We start from the raw sequence: 19143 nt of genomic DNA, 5'->3' as shown, positions 1-19143 counted from the left end.
ACACACACCCCATACACATTGCCCCTGCCCACCCCCATGCTTAACACTCTGTCTATATACATATTGGTTGGCTGTTCCACAGCTCTTCCACAACAGCTAAATAATTGTATGTACACTTCCCTGGGTTTATGCAGTATCTTCCCTGCATTCTTTTTTTGCTTCAGGAGTCTCTCTAGCAATTGTCTGGGAGCATGGTTAGTCCCTACACTGCGACTCTTGTGACATAAATCTGCCTGTTCCTCAGTGGATTCCTTCTAGTGCCATATGGAGAAACTATGCAAGAGTCCATTTCTTCCAGTGGGCTGAACATCAAACTGTTGGTGTACAAAGAGAGAAGACCATTGAGCATCTGTTCATTCCAGTGTCATGTTTGCTCTACAGCTGGTTTTGCCATTCAATGTGTCACAGATGGCTTCAGGGTCTCCGTTGCTGGAAGCTTGGCTGCCAGCAGGAACATGGCCATTGCGCTCTGTTAAGAGATTGAAAGTAAAGAACTGGCATGGGTCCTTTTGTCTGCTGCCTTCCTGTAAAGGACTCAGGAAAGAGCTGGAATTTTTCCATTCCTGGAATGTGCACATCTCCATATGTGGGTGAGTGATTTTGCTCAGGTAGCCAGGGCTGGGAGATGCTGAAGACAATGTTCTTTGACTGCCACTTAGGAAACTCCCGCTGTCTTCCAGAGAGTCTTTCCTATGGTGTTCAAAGGAACACCGATTCCAGTTTCTGTAGCTGTAGGTCCACCACCCAAACTGCTTTCGACGGTGGCATTGGCATTTTAGGATCTGTATAAAAGCCCTCTTGAACTCTTTGCTTGAGCAAGGGTAGATGATTGGATTCAAGCAGCTGTTAAAGTAGCCAAGCCAAAAAATCACCTTGAAGATTGTTTCAGGGGGCTTCAGAGCTGAGAACAGAGATCCTGTCCAGAAAAAAAAAAACAAGCAGAGACAACATCTGAAATAACTGGCTTGTCTTCCTTTAGGAAGAATAAATGTTCCATCAGATCACTGTTAGAATCTGTTTAGTAAAAATGTTTAGTATATGTTGCTTTCATTTTTGGTCTTTTGGTAACAAAACATTATTTTTGTTATTTTTAAAGCTAGTAAGGAAACGCCTTCTAGCATCTGAAAGCTAAAGGAACACGTAAATAATGTAGAATTAAAAAAATAAAAGGCAATCCTTGTGTCTACATGTACATAGCTGCTACATTAACATGTTTTGATCCTAATGAAAAATCAAACCTCCATTGTCCAATCTGTTGATCAAAGCACACACGGAATAAGGTTGTTCCTTCAAAGAGCCTTCAAATGTCATTTTGGAAGAGAAGTACCTAACTGTTCCTAGGCTACTTGGAAGAGGTATGTTCAGACAGACCATATAACTTCTAATACATTCTTTGGCAGCTCCTAACCATCGCTCCATCTATCTAAATAATTGTGCTAGAACAAACCTCTTGAAACCTAGGTTAGTTGTGGTACTCCCCCTATCTCAGGCATTCATAAAAACAATGTAACCCAAACAGTTTGTTTTGTTTTGTTTTTATGAATACTTCCTCAAACAGGTTATTTTATGAATACTTCCTCTTCTGTTCACAACCAAATAATTTCCCTAAAGAGGCTGCCCAAATAAAAAACTCATATTGGGAAATCCATTTCCTGTACTTTTAGTATTATAAACATGCAATTGATCAGCTAAATTTAGCAAATGGGGCTTTATAAAACAACGTATGACGTTTTAAAAGCAAATCAGGCATTCAACAGTTATCCAGCTGGGAAAACACCTTTGTGTCAGGCTCAAGTAGTCAAAGAGTGGGGATTCAGGAGAGAATTCTTATGGCAAGAACTGGAGTGGGATTTGAAGGGTTTTTCAAATGAAAGGTGATACTCAAGCCTGAATGTCACATTTCTGAGAAGAATGACCTTTCTCAAGGGAGTGGTTTCAGATTCCTTGGGCTGTGAAAGCAGCTGAGTCAGTTGGGACTGTTAGGATGCCTTAGTGGGGAGGGATATCATTCTAGGCATATTTCCCATCTCATAGCAATGTAGAGGCCATGGCTTGGACTTCAAAACTATGCAAAAGGTGTCCTAGGTTCTTGGGTAAATACCCCTTATGTGACACAGCAGATACTGCTGTTTATCTAGATAACAGTACTGGCCTGGTGCTGACTGTAGGAGTCTGAGACTCCTTAGATCATGAAAAGAGAAAATAAGATGCTGAGATGGCATCAGCTATATGGAGAGACTTGTCTTCCCCCTCACTTGGGCAATAGGAGTCAAGAAAGATCCTGTGAATCCAGAAAAATAGACTTTTTTTCCATAGTAGTGTTTTGGGATGGTGCCAGCTAGAGACAGCTCTACCCATTATCTCAGAGTTAAGCCCTTAAGGTTAAATTTGAGGTTTTAAGTTACAAGGCTCATAGTGTTTCTTTCATGACTCCTGCACTTTACTGACTTTTACTCCATACACAAGACTCTTTAAGTTGCTCCCACAGCCCCTAATTCTTTTTTGCTGCTAAGGATTTGCAGGGTTTGACTGACACCTGTTCTGTCCATCTGATGGAGATTCTATGTCTGTCCTAACTGATGCTGCAGAAAGTACAGAATACAATGTCTGACTTCAGAGGAACAGTGAATTGTGTTTAATAAATTTCCAACAGCACTAAAAACTGTTATGTGAGTATTGCATACTGTTTGATGACAGCTCATATCATTCCATACAATAATAAGCTGTTAAACAGGTGTCAAATTCCTATAAACATTCAGGGAAAAGTTGATCTAAGTTTATAACAGCAGCCAAGATGAGGAAGATGCTCCAAATATCTCCTAGATGTGTAGTTGCAAACATTTTCAAGATTAATTTTCTAATTAATAATCCTTCAGTTAAGGAAAACTATAATATTTGTGACATTACAAAACAAATACAAAACATTAATCTGTACAATAAGGAACATTTTGGAGCTTGTACTGGAAACTTTCTTGTTTTGTTTTCTGGAACTCCTTTAAAATATGATTTATGGAACATACTGCCTAAGAAGGGTGTAAAAATCCAACCCTGGTGGCTCTAAAAACAGAGTAGACACACATCTACTGATTTATGTATAGCTAATCCAGTCTTTGACTTGGAGGATGGCCTGAATGACCTCTTCAGATTCCTTCTAGTCCTTTCTCTGATTAACTGCAGAATTTGACTGTGTTCATCAGGAAAACATTATGGCTTAAGATTTGGCAGCCCAGCAGTGTTTCATATTTGCAATAGTGGAATCTCACTGACACTATGGTCTTAGATCCCTTGATAAATGTATCTATTATGTAGGTTGAGGATTAATTGTTACCAAAATGCAGCATCTGAGATAGATATTTATTTTGGTATTTATGCTTCTCAGATCTTTAGAGAGTTTCTGAGTTTTTGTGTTTAGTCCCTCTTCACTAGGTGGAATCCCATTGCAAGTTTTCTACAGTGGGAAAGGAGCTGTCAATTATTATCCAGAAGGTGGTTTAGAAGGATGTCTCCAAGTCACCGTACCTGCCTGTACATCTAAGTATGGTTTAACTTGGTGACTATTATACAAAGCTCCAACTAGATTTTACTATATAAAGATATAAAAAATATTTTGATAATACTTAATATTATTAACATTATTACCTTTCCCCCTACCTTGTTCTTCAAATTAACAATACCTTTTATTTAGCTACACACATGCTTTAATTCGTAATTAACCCATCAGGAGCACACAGCTGCAGTCTACTTTGGTACCTTGATAAAATGATAAAGCAAAGCCTACTAGACAGAGTCTCTAAACATCACACTAATATTTCCCTAATCTCTGACTACTTTCCCACTGCAGTCTGATAAACAGATTAAATATTTCCCTGTACTGATTTAGATTGCCTTTCAAAATGGCTGGAAATTTTTGCCTGTGATTATCTCCTCAGTGGATTTGTGATGGGAGCAGCCAGAGTGTCTTCCTTACTCAAACTGATCACCTCCTGATCCTTCATGGCTTCACTCTAAGAGAATGTATTTCCATTCTCTTTTATTTTTCTGCACTAAACTATGATTTACTAAACATAGGACCACAATCTTACCCCTAATTGCATCATTGACACTAATGAAGCTTTTGCAAAGCCTATATCCAGCACAAACTGAGAAGAGGAAATATTTCAGAAACTCAATCAACTTGATCAGTTGTGATTGGCTTTTGACCATGCTCTCCAGACCTCATGGAGTTATTCAGTTTGGAAATGCACTGAGCAACAGCAAATATCATAAAAAAGAATTCAGTCTTTTACTCGGTAAAAGCTAATTTCATTTAGGGGCTGACTGTTTCTTTATAATGAATGATTAATTACACAGAAAGTAGGTAAAGCACCCCCAGTAAAATTAAGGAGCATTGTGGGAAACAATTTGCCATATTAATTGTCTTCACATATTCTGCAGAATGTCTGCCCAGAACACCACTGAGAAACTGAAATTCAGAGTCCACTAGAGTCAGTGGGAGTCTTTGAAAGCCTTTGTAAAGGACAAAGCCTCATAAGGACTTCAGTGGATTTGGGGAGTCCTTAAAATAGAAGGGTGAGCAGCAGGAAAATCTTCTGGACTGGCTTAATCCCAATACTCTTAATTAAGGAAAACTCTTCACTGAAGAAAGTTTTGGTGTAGCCCTGTGCAGAGGAGAAACACACAAACCTCTTAGATTCTTTTCTGTTCTATTACTTTTCTTCCATCTCATTACCTGCTCCTTTGCTACCTTTCATCGCTGACTGCTGCATTTGTAGGGAAAGAAGGATGGGAAAGTTAGGACCTCCTATTTATTATTTTTAATGTAATGGCTGGCAAGCTTATTAAAAAAAGTGTAATACACAGAACATGTTTGAATTTCTACTTCCACTTTATGGAAGAAAGGACTTAGCAGCAAATTTAGATCTCCTAATACAACCAACCAGCTGGACCAAACTTCCCAATCTACTTCCAGGAGGGAGAAAACTTAACTGCTCTTGATTCTTTTGGTTGCCTCCACTGTATACACTCCAGTTTATTGTTGTTTTACCTGCATGTATGCAGTACACCAGACACAGTCTAATGAGTGTTGAGTAAAACAGAATAATAGCTTCACTCCATCTACTGGCTCCGTGCCTGTTACACAGCCCAAGATGCTTCAGCTTACATCTGGTAGGGACATTTGGATAGGTTCACAACCTATGTTAAATTTGTGTGAGCCATCTTCATGACCGAGGGTATCTTGGGCGTACGTATTTTCAAGAATGCCATTTATTTATTATTTGTACCCCGAGGAAGGAAAAATTTAAACTATTACTATTTTTAAAATCTAAAATTAATTGCATTCTTGTCCTCTGCTGTCTGCCTTCTTTCTAATAGCTCTGCTTTTCCTTTTTTGCAGCCAAGCATGTTCACTTTACAGTTACTCATTTCCTCTCTTCCTCTTAACATTTCAATATTTATTTCTACTCTCCTTATGTCTTCCTTGGTTTTTAACTCCAACTGCTAATCTCTTTTCTAGTCATTTTTGTTATTATCATTAACTTCCTATTAATGAACAATTAATTTGTGGTAAGTTGTATATTTGATACCAGCTAAGTATCTAAATTACTCAAATTACTCATAGAATCATAAGTTCTGTTCAAAATTGAGTATTTCTTACTTAGATTAGATAATAGTTGGGCAGAAGTACTGTGAGTTTCCTGGATGTAAGGAGGAAAATTTTCTGTGGATGAGTTTTGGGTTTACAGGTGTTGTGTTTTTCTGCCCATTAACAAAAAAATCATGTTTCAAAATCTTCTAATTTCAGTCTTACTTAGATGAGAGCCAACCTAGAGTGAGTGTATGTTCCTGTTTACTGGGACAAATACAACATTAGTTTTTATTGAAACAAAATGGTCTGGAGTTGTTTAAATACTCCACAACATGTCAGTTGATATTCCAGTAATAGTGATCTAGCTACAGTAAGTTAGGTTGTGGAACAATGATGGGGTAGAAGGAGAGCTTTGCTGCACAGATTTTTGTCATTGTCTTGAGATGAAAGAAAATCCATAAAATTTGAAACTACTTGTCTTTATATGTAACAAGCAGAAAATGAATGGTTTTAAAACTTGCAACACTGAGTGAGGGTATTCATAAATTCATAGACTTATAGAATGGTTTGGATTGGAAGGGACCTTAAAGATCATTTGGTTTCAACTTCCCTGCCAAGGGCAGGGAGACTTTCCACTAGACCAGGTTGCTCAAGGCCTCCTCCAACGTGGCCTTGAACACCTTGTTTGAACACATAAAGAAGAGAAATAGAGAATTTATGAGTATTTGTAAGTTTCTTAGAATCTGGTCAAATTTAAATAATTAATGTAACCTTGGAAGGCAAACATAAAATCTTTCATTCAGAGGAGAGAATTATTCCCTTTTGGTGCAGACTGGAGTCATTCTGACTGGAGTTAAATCAGAAGTTTTTGACATTCCATACAAGAGAAAATTCCAGTGTTTAAAATTGTGGTAATGAAAACCACTGCAAAATACACAATGGTAATAAATGAGTGCTGGAACATGGAAAACAGGAAGCTTCAACAATATCAAACTCTGTCTTTCCATTTGTCCTTGAGAAGACAGCTTTTGTAAAAACAATTATTGGTTTGTGAGAAATTTTTTTATGATGGAGCTCAGCCTTCCTGTGAAAAATGACTTGCTCAGATTTGTGATGTGAGCAGTAAGAGACTTTCCCAGAGCTAGGCAATAGATGGCTGCTGATGGCCTGGCCTGGAACCTCCGCTTTTCTCCTGCGGCTCATGCTGTAATTCCTGCTGCAGCTGTAACTGCTGGTAGTTGCTAATGGCTGAGTTATGACCACTTCCTAATCAGCAGGAAAACCTCAAATGCTAGATGTGTATAGCTAGTAAAATTCTCCCTGTAAAAGTAATAAGCTGACTCTGACCTGAGCTGTTGAGTTTACAGAATGCAGAAAGGATGTGTTTGTCTTTTATTTAAGCTTTCTTTCTGCGGTCCTTTTAACCACATGCTTAGCCAAGTCAGCATGCCAAGGTTTTAAAGCTAATTTGATTTCTAAAGCTTCTGATTTCTTTCCTTCCAACAGTCAATGTTTGTTTACATTCCCCTGGACTTATTTAATATAGGAAAAAACCCCACAGTTTACAAACAGTAAAGGATGAAATAGAGACTATGATTATAAAATTAGGAGTTGATCAAGCTAGGAGGGACTGCAGGCTTTCTGGAGAAGAGAATTAAGACAGCAGTGAAAAAACATCTTCAGAAATAGGGAAAGCATCCAAACACAACAGGATAAAATTAAATAAAGAAAATTAAAGGAAAGAAGGTTAAATTATAACTACTACAAACAAGAAATGATAGCTAGTGTTTGGCTATGGTTTTTGAGCACGTTGTCTCTGTGGGATGCCTTGGGCTGCGTATTCCAGTGGTAATATTGCAGGCCAGAACGCACCATCGTAATCACAGTAACCCCACAGACATCAACACAGTGCAGATCTGCAGATCTGTGTTTGGGAGCAACTTGTGTGTGTGTGTTGGGGAAAGAGCACTTTGCAGCTGAGGAAGAAATATGCAATAAGGAATAACTAGCTAGACAATGGTATTGCAGAAAATAATGTGGGAGAAACAGAAATACAAAAATGTTGCTGTTGCAAGTACAGGAGTTCTCATTCTTCATTGTATTAACAGGGGTGTTGCATGTATATCCAAGGATATAGGCCAGCAGTGAAGAAAAGTGTCCTGGTGGTGAGGAATTGAAGTCCTAGAAGTGATCACCTATCTCTGTTGCTGGAGCCTTCTAGCCTATGGTGAGCAGACACTTGTAAGGGATCTAAGGGATCATTCAGCCAGTCTTCAGCCCCTGAATTTTTCATTTCCCTCTTTTCCATTTGAGTCAAGGAAGTCATACAGAGAAATCTCCCCTAACTGTCCTGACCCATTCAAACAGTGAAATAAATGCCTGCAAACCAATACACTATTGGTATTAACTAAACTCAGTAACTCATACCAGTCTAAGACCTGACCCAGTGTAGCAAGTTCTTAAGCAGTCAGATCAAAGTAGCAGATGCAAACGAATGCAGAATCTGACCACAAACTGTACATCTCCATATGGATATATTAGGAGTAAGAAAAAAGCCTGAGGAAAACATTTTTCTTTCTATCTCATAGACTGGGAAAGGTTATTGTTTCTATTTTCTCATCCTAATTAAGATTCATAATTTCTCACCATCCACACTATCTGTCTCTGATAAAGGATGCCTCATATTTCAGATGAACAAATCACTCACTGAGACCTACATGAATGTCATACACAATAGCTCAAATCTGAGAACCTTTTAAGGGCTCAAAAAATAGACACTTATCTTGAATGTCCAAAATAAAAGCAGGACTTTATCTCCCTTGACACTTTGCTGATGGAAGATACAGTTGTAGTACATATAGGTATTAGATCTTTTTACCTAACCCCAAAGCTGCTACACCATGTACTACAAGCAGTTGCAAACCAGAGTAGCTGTATTTTCCAGAAGACAGTGCCTACATATTTAACCGCAGAACTACTAACATTAGCATTCCTGGCACTGTGAGATTGTCTCTGATTTATAGACAGAAGAGATAATCTGTCAGTTCCAGAGATCCTACTCTGGTCTGCAGTCCATGATTGTTCTTTCTGTAGCATCACACAAAAGATGATTTTGATGCTCTAAATTATTGAGTGTTAAAAATTATTTTTAAAAACTTATGGCACAACAGACCATTCACAAATTGCTATTTAAAAGGGCTACAAAAAATAGAACTGGGAGCTTTATTTATAGGGCCCAGAAAGAAAAAGAGAGGAAAGATGTAGTTTAAAAAAGAACAATAAAAAAAAATGCAACAGGATTAAGGTTTTTTCTGCCTTTTTATAGTGTCATAATAGCAAAAATTTTGATCTTGAATAACAAAATACGGAGATATAAGATACGGAATATACATGAGATAAGGAAAAATTCTGTCAAGCACTTGCATTTTTGACACAAACCCTCTATGACCATGTATATACTAGACTACCACCTCTTAGTCCAGAACAGTTGTAATTACTTTCAATATGGAGAGAATTAACTTGTTTTAAAATTGGTTCACCCTCACATAAATGTGGGGAAATCAACACCCATTTTAGCAAGAATCTTCATTAGTTCTCTGAAACTGACAGTAGGTAGGGACAGAAACATGATATCATTATTACTATTATTTTGATCAAATGACTTACAGACTTTTGCTGCTTGCTGACTAGAAAAAATATGGGCCAAGCTTATGCTTGTTTTGCGAGGGATTAGCTGATTAAGGGAGCCTAGAAATGTTCCTCTAAGTCTGCCGGTATTTCATTTATTGTACTTAAATATCTTCAGTTACTGGGCATGATTTGGTGTTTTTTTTCTCTTCTTGGTTCTAAATTAAAACTGAGGCCATCTGTCTTAGACATCATTGGAGTGGAATTGAATAACACAGCCACAGAAGTATTGTATGAACTTCCGTTATGTTTTTCCTCTTTTGTTACTTAAAGTCTGATGTAATTAGCTTTTCGTTTCTGGGTGTCACTTGGAAGCCCATCAAAATAGCTCAAAATCTTGCAGTGGGCTATGGAGGAGGATTTTAGTGAAGATATTAAAAATCTCACAACTTTTTTATTCATGTCTATATTTCTCAGGTAAGTATGCTAAAGAGATCCTGAGATATGACCTCAATGCTTTAGAACCCTATGCACAGGTATAAATTAACTCAGTGCTTTCATCAAGACTACCAACCTGAGCAACAGCACGTTTGCAGTGTTTCTTCTAAAATGATTACTTCTCTCCTGTCTTTGATTTAAATAGTTTTGAGATTTCCTATTGCTGCCCAATGCCTCAGTCCTGAGGGTTTTTTTTTCTTCCCTTGGAGCTTTCTGATGACCTGAGATAGGTTGCTGCCATCCCTGAGGTTGAAGAGCCAATGTATTTGTATTTTTCCTGTATTTCTTTACATATTTGTTTTCCTAAGACTGAACACTTTAAGATTTCCCTTTGTTCCTCTGACTTGCAAATCAAAAACCTACATAGGAAATACTCCAGAATTTGTGCAGTTTCATCTACTTCAATAACAAACAACTCTTGTTCTAAAAAATAGAAGTGTGCAAGTAGCTGACCACTGGCATCCTTTGCAAACCAAGATGTTTAAGCCAGGACTTAAGCAAGGCTATTTTATTGTAAAAGAATAACCTTGAAGTAATCTAGTCCTCCACTTGTTTCAAAATGTGCTGTACTGGTCATGAAATTCCCTTATGATGTTTAATTTTATAGGAATTGGCTAGAACATAGGTGGAGAAGGTTCCTGCTATCACCTGTGCAATTGAACATTGTACCAAAGATTGACCTGCAAGTGGGCAGAGGGTCAGATTGCGACATTTATCATTAATTTGTTCAAATTCTGTATAACTATTAACCTGAGAGCATCGAATCTAGTGAGCTAGGCTAGTTAGAGTGGGAAGAGGGGATAAGACCAAAATGAGATGAAAGAGAAGCCAGACCTAAAGCCTTGCAGAAAGCAGAAACCAGTAGCATTGACTGGACCTAACATCTTCAAGTGTTTCCCATGGGAAACTGAGTGGCCTAATTTTGTATGTTTGGTGCAGAGATTCAGAGGCTGGCCTGATGTAACATAAATCTACGTACTGTACTTGAATAGCATTTTATTTTAAGAATAATTTTGTATTGGCAGACCTGGAGCATGCAGAATATTTTTATGTTCATTTTTTAATATTTTAGAGAGGTTTCAAAAACTTAATGTATTTAAGGATAGTCAAAACAGTTGTATCTTCATTATGAAGCTCTTGGGACCTTATCCCACTGCCAGTTAAGTTACAAGAATTTTGTTTCTGCCTTCAGTGTATAAGATCACAAACTTTGTTGGAAGAGGACTTATGCTCTGAACTGGAAAGTGCATAATGCTCTGCTGATTTGATCCCCACAGATCTCCACTGGAGTTAAGCAATAGCCTGGGGAAGTTAATACACTTTGCTTAAAGTACTGGAGGTGGCTAGGTTTCTCTTTGCAGAGGGAGTGTGAGGGTGTGAGAAGACTGGTAAGCCCACTCTGATATCTCAGTTAACAGGAATGAGACTAAACTTGTATGTAGAAGCCAGGGGAAAACATACAATCCTTCCTTCTATTTCACTCAGCATTTTTCAGCAATGCACGTTTAATATAGTCCTGATGCCTAAGAATGGATCTGTATGAGGGGGCAGAAACATTTTTTTTAAAGAAGCTGAGTCACTGAATTTATGATACAAGAAGATGTCTCAAAGACACATATGCCATAATTTGATATTTTGTGCTGCACCACAAATAATTCTGAGTGGCAACACAACTCTTTAAAAAGCCTATGAAGCATTTACTAATGTGCACAAGGATACTCTATAGCTCTATTGCTGTCTGGAAAGAGCATCTGGTAACTACTGGAAGAACAAATTATTCACATGAGGCTTTTTGATGCAAGTTTTGCTGCATCATCAGGTGCCCAACACTAAAGGCAGCATGGTTCAGTCCTACAAAAAGAGATTGTGGATCATTCTTTGTGCTGATCGTTTTACAATGCTCAGTGCATCATAGTGTCAGTGCTGTAATTCCTCTCCACAGCTGTATACAGGATGCTGTCAGAGAGCTTTCCTTGCAAAGCCTTTTGATTCTTGCTTGAAAAACACCATGTTAGTATTTCTTTTCCTTTGTCATGGATTTTTTCTTCAAGCAATATCCCTGCTTTCAGCACTGCATCAGCTCCCAGTATGTATCTGTTGCCTGATGCAATAAACCTTTGTCTGGGATATCAAAATGAGTAGCTGGGGAATATATTAAAATATCAGAGCAGAAGAATTATAATTTTGTCTGGGAAAGCGGTAAAAGAGCTGAGAACACTTCTAACAAGAAGGAAGCTCCTCTGAATAGAATCAGATTTTCTAAGACATAGTTTCAAGGTGTTGCAGGAATAACATTTACTGACTTGTCAGATATTTTGTAGTTGCATCCTCAGAAATCCAGAGCTGCTCTGCTAACACCATTCTGCAGAGTCATGGTAATTACTGAGTGAAACACCACAGAGCAGAAAAAAAAAAAAAAGGTAAAGATGCTGATTCAAGGGTATGATTTGGGTTAATGGTGCAAATAGAAGGTGTGAAAAAAAATACAGACTAAGGAAGAAGCCTATCATTCCAGTATAGTGAAGGTAAGTATCTAGTCTGCACTCAGTAACAGAAAATGTATCATAATTTGCAGTCTTGCATTGATGAGTGAGTGGGTTGTGACTAAAGCAGCCCAGGGCACCTATGCAGAGTTTTGCAAATCATCAGTCCCTTTTGATTTCATGCCATTGTGTGCTTTATGTAAGTGTTTTTAATAGCATTTCATTTAATTTTGTGACTTCAAGACATAAAGCAAGTGATTTCTGGTATGAAGAATGCAGCACACAGCAAGCTCCTTAAGTCTTTCTTCACTGATCCACTCTCTTCTCCAGTTAAGATTGGCTTCATTGTGCATGCCAGCAAAAGGTCTTTTCCCCTCTTGTTTTAGTGAGCAATGCTTTAGTCATCCCTATCATTAATTAACTTTACACTGATGCACAGAGGTGAAATGTACAAGGGTTTGGAGCACACTAAATACATTTTAAAAAAGAGATCAAGGACAAGGAGCAAACCCAGCTCTATTTCTTGTCAGCAACACAAAGGGAAGGTACCTACTATTGAAATGCATTTAGATACTGTATACAATGTATATCTTCTTTTCCTCCTTTTTAGACTAAGGAATCAATCCTTTGTAGATTCAAGAGTTGGGCCCTGGGAGGATTTCTAGACAGAGGACAGGAGAACCAGCAGACTGTGTTGTAATGCCAAGATGTTTTTTTTTTTCACTCTTTTAAGTCACATATTGGCAACTTTTTCTGAACCTCATCTCTGTGCATCACCAAGTACTCACAGCACTGAAGTGAGCACCTTGGGGGTTACAGGCACTCAGGTCAGGTCAGTGGGTTTAGCCACTCAGCCCACCCAGCACTCCTGCCAGCAGACAATGTGCTGTAGTGAAGGCACTTGGCCTGTCACCTCACTAATGCCTTCGACACAATTTATGAGGAACAAAACCTTATTGTAACAAGCAATAAACTCTCCACTACAGTGTTTCGAGCAACAACTTGTTAAACCTCTCAAAAAACTCAGGCATTTTGAAATAACTTCTCAAAGAGAAAACTGCCACGCTTTCAAGAAACTTAATTGTTTCTCACATTGCTTCTGCCCTGTGATTGTAATGTTTTGAGAGGTCTGGTCTGCACCTGTGTTTGTTCAATAATGTCTGTAGCCATACTGGCTTCTGTGGGCTAAAGATATTCTCTACTGCATTCACATTTGCTTTGTTTTTTGTTTTTTTTTTTCTCCCCCACAAAGTTCTTTTCTTAACTCAAAATTGAGGACAGACTCTACTTTATCAGGGGTGATCCTAGCTGCATAGTGGCCTACTAGCTGCATATCCAGTACTACTAATGATGCCACATGGTGAAAACATATTTATATCCACAAGTATTTTTGCAACAGGTGGAAACTTGCTCTATGTTATAAACTTTCTTAAAGAGCCAGCACAAAGTTTTAAACATTTATAGGTGAAAAGAACTTTGCTTACAATTCCCCTTCTATTTGGAATTCTTCATATCCCTAACATTAGCTTTATGCAGATCTTGAATCATAAAGGTTTTGAAGTTTACAATACTTTGGTATCATGTCACCCTGAAATAGCTTTAAGGAGTTGTCTTGCAGTTAAGAGTCTAATCTAAATATCACATTTCAGTATGTAATGCACATTTCGGTAACCAGGGTGCTGAACTCTGTTTTCTACATCAGTATGTAAAAAAATTTGTTTACTACTAAAAATGTTCTGGTAGGGTAACCAAGTAAACAGAATACAGAAAATTAATAAAGGCTTTTTCTCCCTTTTCCCACCTCTTTCCATATTTAGGTTTCCAGATTTTCTGTGTCTGAACAGATATTTTTGAAAGCTTAGCAATTCAATGTCTTTAGCTATTTCACTTCAGAGGTAGTGCTACTGTTAAAGACAATACAAAGAAATTTCACAAGGACTTGGGAACACAGAGCAAATCAAAAAAAGCAAACAAAAAGCCACATCAAATGCTTTAATAGTATTTTAAATTTGAAAGTGAACAAAGTGGCTGCCAAAAGCTCACATGGCAATCTCCTGAAATCCCTGAATTAAGACGTGTTGAAACCGATGAGAACCTTTCTGAAGGCATCAGTGGGCTTCTTCTGTTTGCTTTTGGGATTTGATCAATGATGTTTGAAATGAGAACTAGAATTTTTTAATCTCCCCAAAGCTCAGGGGAGTTTTGCACCTCATCATTAGAGCAGATTCACTTCCATTTAAGACACCTAATAATGCCAGAAGACCTACTGTATAATAGTCCAAATATTTAACAGTGTACTAAGCCAAGAACATTTCAGTGCTGGAACTCTTTTTGTGTTCTTATCTAGATTTTTGTTAAAACGTTCTATTAAAATGTTTCGGAAACCAAATTAAATTCAAAGACCATAAAGGGGGATGTAATATATAAAAGCTCTGAAGATAATTGTCCCCTGATTTGACTGACATCTGCCCAGTCTGATAAGGACTACCAGATGAGCAGGCTTTCTGCAGGCTGCACGCTTTACAAAGTTTCAGTATGACTCTTTGAAAAAACCAACATCAGAAGTAAATTACTTTCACTTCCCTTCCTTTCATCTCTTCACTGCAGCTCTCAAAATGATATCTACTTAGCATTCATCTGATTTTTTTTTCTGTGATATTTCTGTAGTAAACAACTAACCTTCTTCCTCCCCCTCCCCTCACAACCCCTGTATGACCAACTTACCTAGTGGCAGAACAATGAAGAAAGGTAGCCAGCACAAGATAAACATGCCAACCACGATTCCCAGCGTCTTGGCTGCCTTTTTTTCTCTAGAGAATTTAAAAAGTTTGAAAGCTAAGGAGCTCCTGGGATTGTGACCCTTGGGTTTGGTGCTGTTTAGTGTGTCCTCATGGATGTTCTTGTAATGAATCCGTAAAGTCAGCTCCTTAGAGTTGGACATTTCTTTCATAACCCCAGCTTCCAGGTTTTTAGTAGTCCTTTTTGCCACTATGTACACCCGACAGTACATCACAAGGATGACGATTAAAGGAATGTAAAATGACCCCAAGGAGGAAAATAAAGCATAGAATGGTTCTTCAGTGATACGACACTCTTTATCATCCTTGGGTGCTGGCTCTTTCCAGCCCAAAAGAGGCCCAATAGAAATTACCATGGAAAGGACCCAGACACCTATGAGAGCTAAAATTGCCCTTCTCCTTGTTACCAAAGTTGGATACTGGAGGGAATAACGCACCCCTATATATCTATCTATAGAAATTGCACACAGACTTAAAATAGAAGCTGTACAGCACAGCACATCAACTGCTGCCCAGATATCACAAAATATCCTCCCCAAAACCCAGTAGCCAAGGATTTCCAGTGTGGCAGAGAATGGAAGGACAGTAAAACTCAGCAACAAATCTGCTATTGCAAGGTTAATTATGAAATAGTTTGTAGGAATTCTTAAATGTCTATTGCAAGCAACAGAGAGAATTACCAAGATATTACCTATAATAGCAAATAGTATAAAGGCACCTAGGATAAGTCCCACAATTATTGCCCTACTGATATCCAAGGCAGGTGAATCCAGATTGCTTGCTGTCTCATTGGAGTTGTTTGCAGAGAGGTTGCCATTATTTAGTGCAGACACTTTGAAATATCCAGATATTGATGAATTTGATTTATCACCAAGGTAGGTAGTCATCTTAAAAATCATCCTCCATAGCAAGCTGTGATTGGATCCCTTGTACAGCACACAGATGGTTTGAGTTCTGTTGAAAGTTATCTCTCCACCCAAGAAGTTGCTGCAAAGCCCCAGACAGGTTTAGATTGAGAACTCATCTCTCCAGCAAGCTGTCAGCCACGAGCATGTGAAACTTGCGTGAAGTCCTCTGGAGCCTGTCAGAAATAATAGGCTGTGCAAACTTGCTTAATTTCTCATACGAACTCATTTAAACAGAAATTAGCAGGCAGGAGTCTTGGCTGGAGCCCGAAAGTAGCTGTTTCGATCATGACGTCCCTGGAATAAAAGACAGGTTTACTGTTTTCCCTTGTGCACTTGTGGTTCTGTTGGAAGGATGCCCCTGTCTAGCTGCTGTGACATGCGTCTCCAAGAAGGGTTTGTCAGCATTTAGGCAGCTCTGCATGAGCTGGCTGCCTGTGCTCACACTGCATGTGCTAGTGACATCACTGCGGCCGGCCCCGTTACAGCGCTAGAGGGCAATGCAGTTCAAGTTAAAACTTCCCGTATCAAAATCTCAAAGCTAAACAAATGGAATATATCAATCCTAATTAAAGTATTTGCTACATAAATCTAGATTGGAAACCTTTAAAAAACCAATTTCATTATCTGAGAAAAATATACTCGGTGGGCTGCGGTGAAAAAAGCAATTTCAGTACAAAATGATCTAGCACCCTTTGCCTTTTGCTCACCAAGGAAACGTATTTATTTTGTAATTGAAGTGAATCACATGCACTTTAGAAAACTAATCATGTCCCACCTTCTAAGGACTAATAGGTTCCAAAAATCCATAGTTTATTCAGATAGATTCCGTATTTAATGATGCCATATATGGAGTAATTTGTTTGTAATTGTAAATAAAGAAAAAGTAACAGATGATCAAAATCAAAATCTCTATTAAGATCTTTATGTTTATCCTCTTCTCCTGTGCAGCAGACACATCTCATTGTAGCTCTAGGAAGAGCTGCCTTCTTACAGTATCTGTAATAGAAAAAATAAGTAACAACTGAATTATTTTCCAGAAAATAGCCTTTAATGTTGAAAATAGTGATTTCTTAGTTTCTTCATTTTGTGTAGCTTTGGGTCATCAGGTAGGGAGAAATCTCAGATCTTTGTAGTTCAGTGCCATTAAAAACAAAAAGCGAAAGATTAGCTGAACATATAACTGCCAAAATACTGTTCTCAACTTTTTGTCATCACATTATGTCCTGCAGCTGTTGTCTGCGGGACTCTGGGTTACTGTATATTGATTTTCCTGTTACAAAATGTACTATGTTTAAAATAAGAGGTTCACTTTTAATAAGGCAGCTATATAGGGCTGGAAGTTGCAGCTGAGTGCTGGTTTTAAGGACAAACCATGTAAACAAAAGCTCTGGTTGAATTTTATTTGAGGAGTGTATGGCTGATGTTTGTATAGCCCTTTTTAACAGCAGGGACTAGAGCAAAGCACTATCATTCAAAAACTTTTCTTTGAAACATTTACAAGAATGACATGATGCCATGTCATGGAGTCACTGAAGGGAAGAGGAACAAACAGTTTATGAGCTTAGTCTCAGCTTTTCTGCCTCCACTCTCTTCAAGGCAGAGCTTTCACTACAAATAAAAGCAGTTAGCGGCCTTTGATTTTGGACGTGTATCCTTCACACTTACAAGTCTTGCTGGCCTCCACATAAACACTCTTGAGTTTTTTTGGTAATTCTGATTTTGTTTCTCTGCCTTGTCTAAAGCACGAATTCCTCAGGCTAGGGGGCAAAGAGGCAGACAAAGCTACTGCTCATCTCTTACAGCCATACCAAGAAGTCTGATGTGTTTTCACATCTCTGCTTAGCAGTCTGTGTCATAACATACTGGCTGAATAGTCAGGAGGTTCAGCTGATTAATGTTCACAAATTGCTCTGCGTTCTTCACTGGCAGGTACTATAATAAAGCAGAGAGTATTGAAACCCAGACATGAATGTTAACTCTTCACCTACCTTTGGATGAGTGAGAGTAGGTACTGTGGAAAACAGGCTACTTTTTCTGCCATGTTCAAGGTAACACTTCAAGCTAGTGCAATCTAAAACATCTCATCAGAGAAGTGCAGATAGTGTTCAATGCAAAGTTGCTTTTGTTCAGATGAATCACCGTTTTCAATGAAAAAGTAAATTTAGTAGCCTGGAGATGCTACTTCGTATTATTTCAATAATGATATACAGCAAGATAGGATATCCTGTAGCTACTTAGTATACTTCTGCTGTGAGCTTGCTGAAGCAGCAGAAGACTGGACACAGAATGTACGTTTGAGAAACCTGGAGAACATCTTCATATGTTCTTAGCCTAGTTAAAATTTGAAATAGACTGAACTTTTAAAAGGTATTTTGTTGTATCATATAAATGATACAAAAGGAGCCCTGTTGTCATGGCTCAGTTTTGTACAGAGCTGTGTTCCTTTTATTCTTTTACAAAGTGATGTTAAAAATATGTACTGGCATTTTGAGCTGATTTCAGAAACACAGCGCAAGTACTTCCAGAGCACATTTGCAACACCAGTGAGTAACAACACAGCCTGCTCCTAATTGGGTGTGGGAGGACAAGCCAATATATAATTTAAATGAGTCTGTCTGCATATAGTTTTATATCGTTCCTCTTAATTATTTGATTTAATTAGAAACTCTGATAACTCACAGAAATAAACAAATTACTGAATTAAAACAAGGCTATAGTGTCAGAAACAGTTTAGCTTATTCCCTCTGACTTGAAGAGTATCATGAACAGGGTCTCATATTTGATACAAGTGTTCTTGTCATACCAGCACAAACCAGTAAGCCTTCCTCACATGACAGTAATATGAAAAGCAAGCAGCAATGAAAAGGACATTGGATACAGCTGTAGAAACTTCTAACTTCTCTGGCACTGTCTCTGATACTAAAACATTCCCAAGTAGAGTGAGGAGGTGGGCTAAGGGAAGGTTTGTATGATTATGGGTGCATATGTAGGCTCATGTGCATAAAATGCATATGCAGCTCAGAAAAAATGTGAGACTGATTCTTTGGTACTAGATTATTTGCTTCTCAATACAGCTACTTTGTAGACAGTGTTAGTCATTGAAAAGAAACTGATAAAATGATGAAACTCTTGTCTGTTTTTTGTAAGAAATTTAATTAGCTACCTAGCTACACTTATTTTATTGCTTTTATTATTAATTACAGATGATGCAAAAAGTTACTACTGTTTTGACACAAGTGTTT

At 38.1% G+C, this 19143-nt stretch overlaps 1 protein-coding gene across 1 annotated transcript; it reads right to left on the bottom strand.

The window, feature by feature from the left end:
- Positions 1-353: 353 nt before the first annotated feature.
- ADRA1B (adrenoceptor alpha 1B) lies at positions 354-15892 on the bottom strand. Its single transcript, XM_054389116.1, has 2 exons — positions 14920-15892; positions 354-916 (listed from the first exon to the last, which is right to left on the bottom strand). Exons 1-2 carry the CDS (start codon positions 15890-15892, stop codon positions 354-356), a joined length of 1536 nt encoding a protein of 511 aa, XP_054245091.1.
- Positions 15893-19143: the final 3251 nt, after the last annotated feature.

The sequence above is a fragment of the Indicator indicator genome, chromosome 18 (assembly GCF_027791375.1).
Source record: "Indicator indicator isolate 239-I01 chromosome 18, UM_Iind_1.1, whole genome shotgun sequence".
Taxonomy (NCBI): Eukaryota; Metazoa; Chordata; class Aves; order Piciformes; family Indicatoridae; genus Indicator; species Indicator indicator.
The sequence above is the reverse complement of the archived record's forward strand: the minus strand, read 5'-3'. Positions and strand labels throughout refer to the sequence as shown.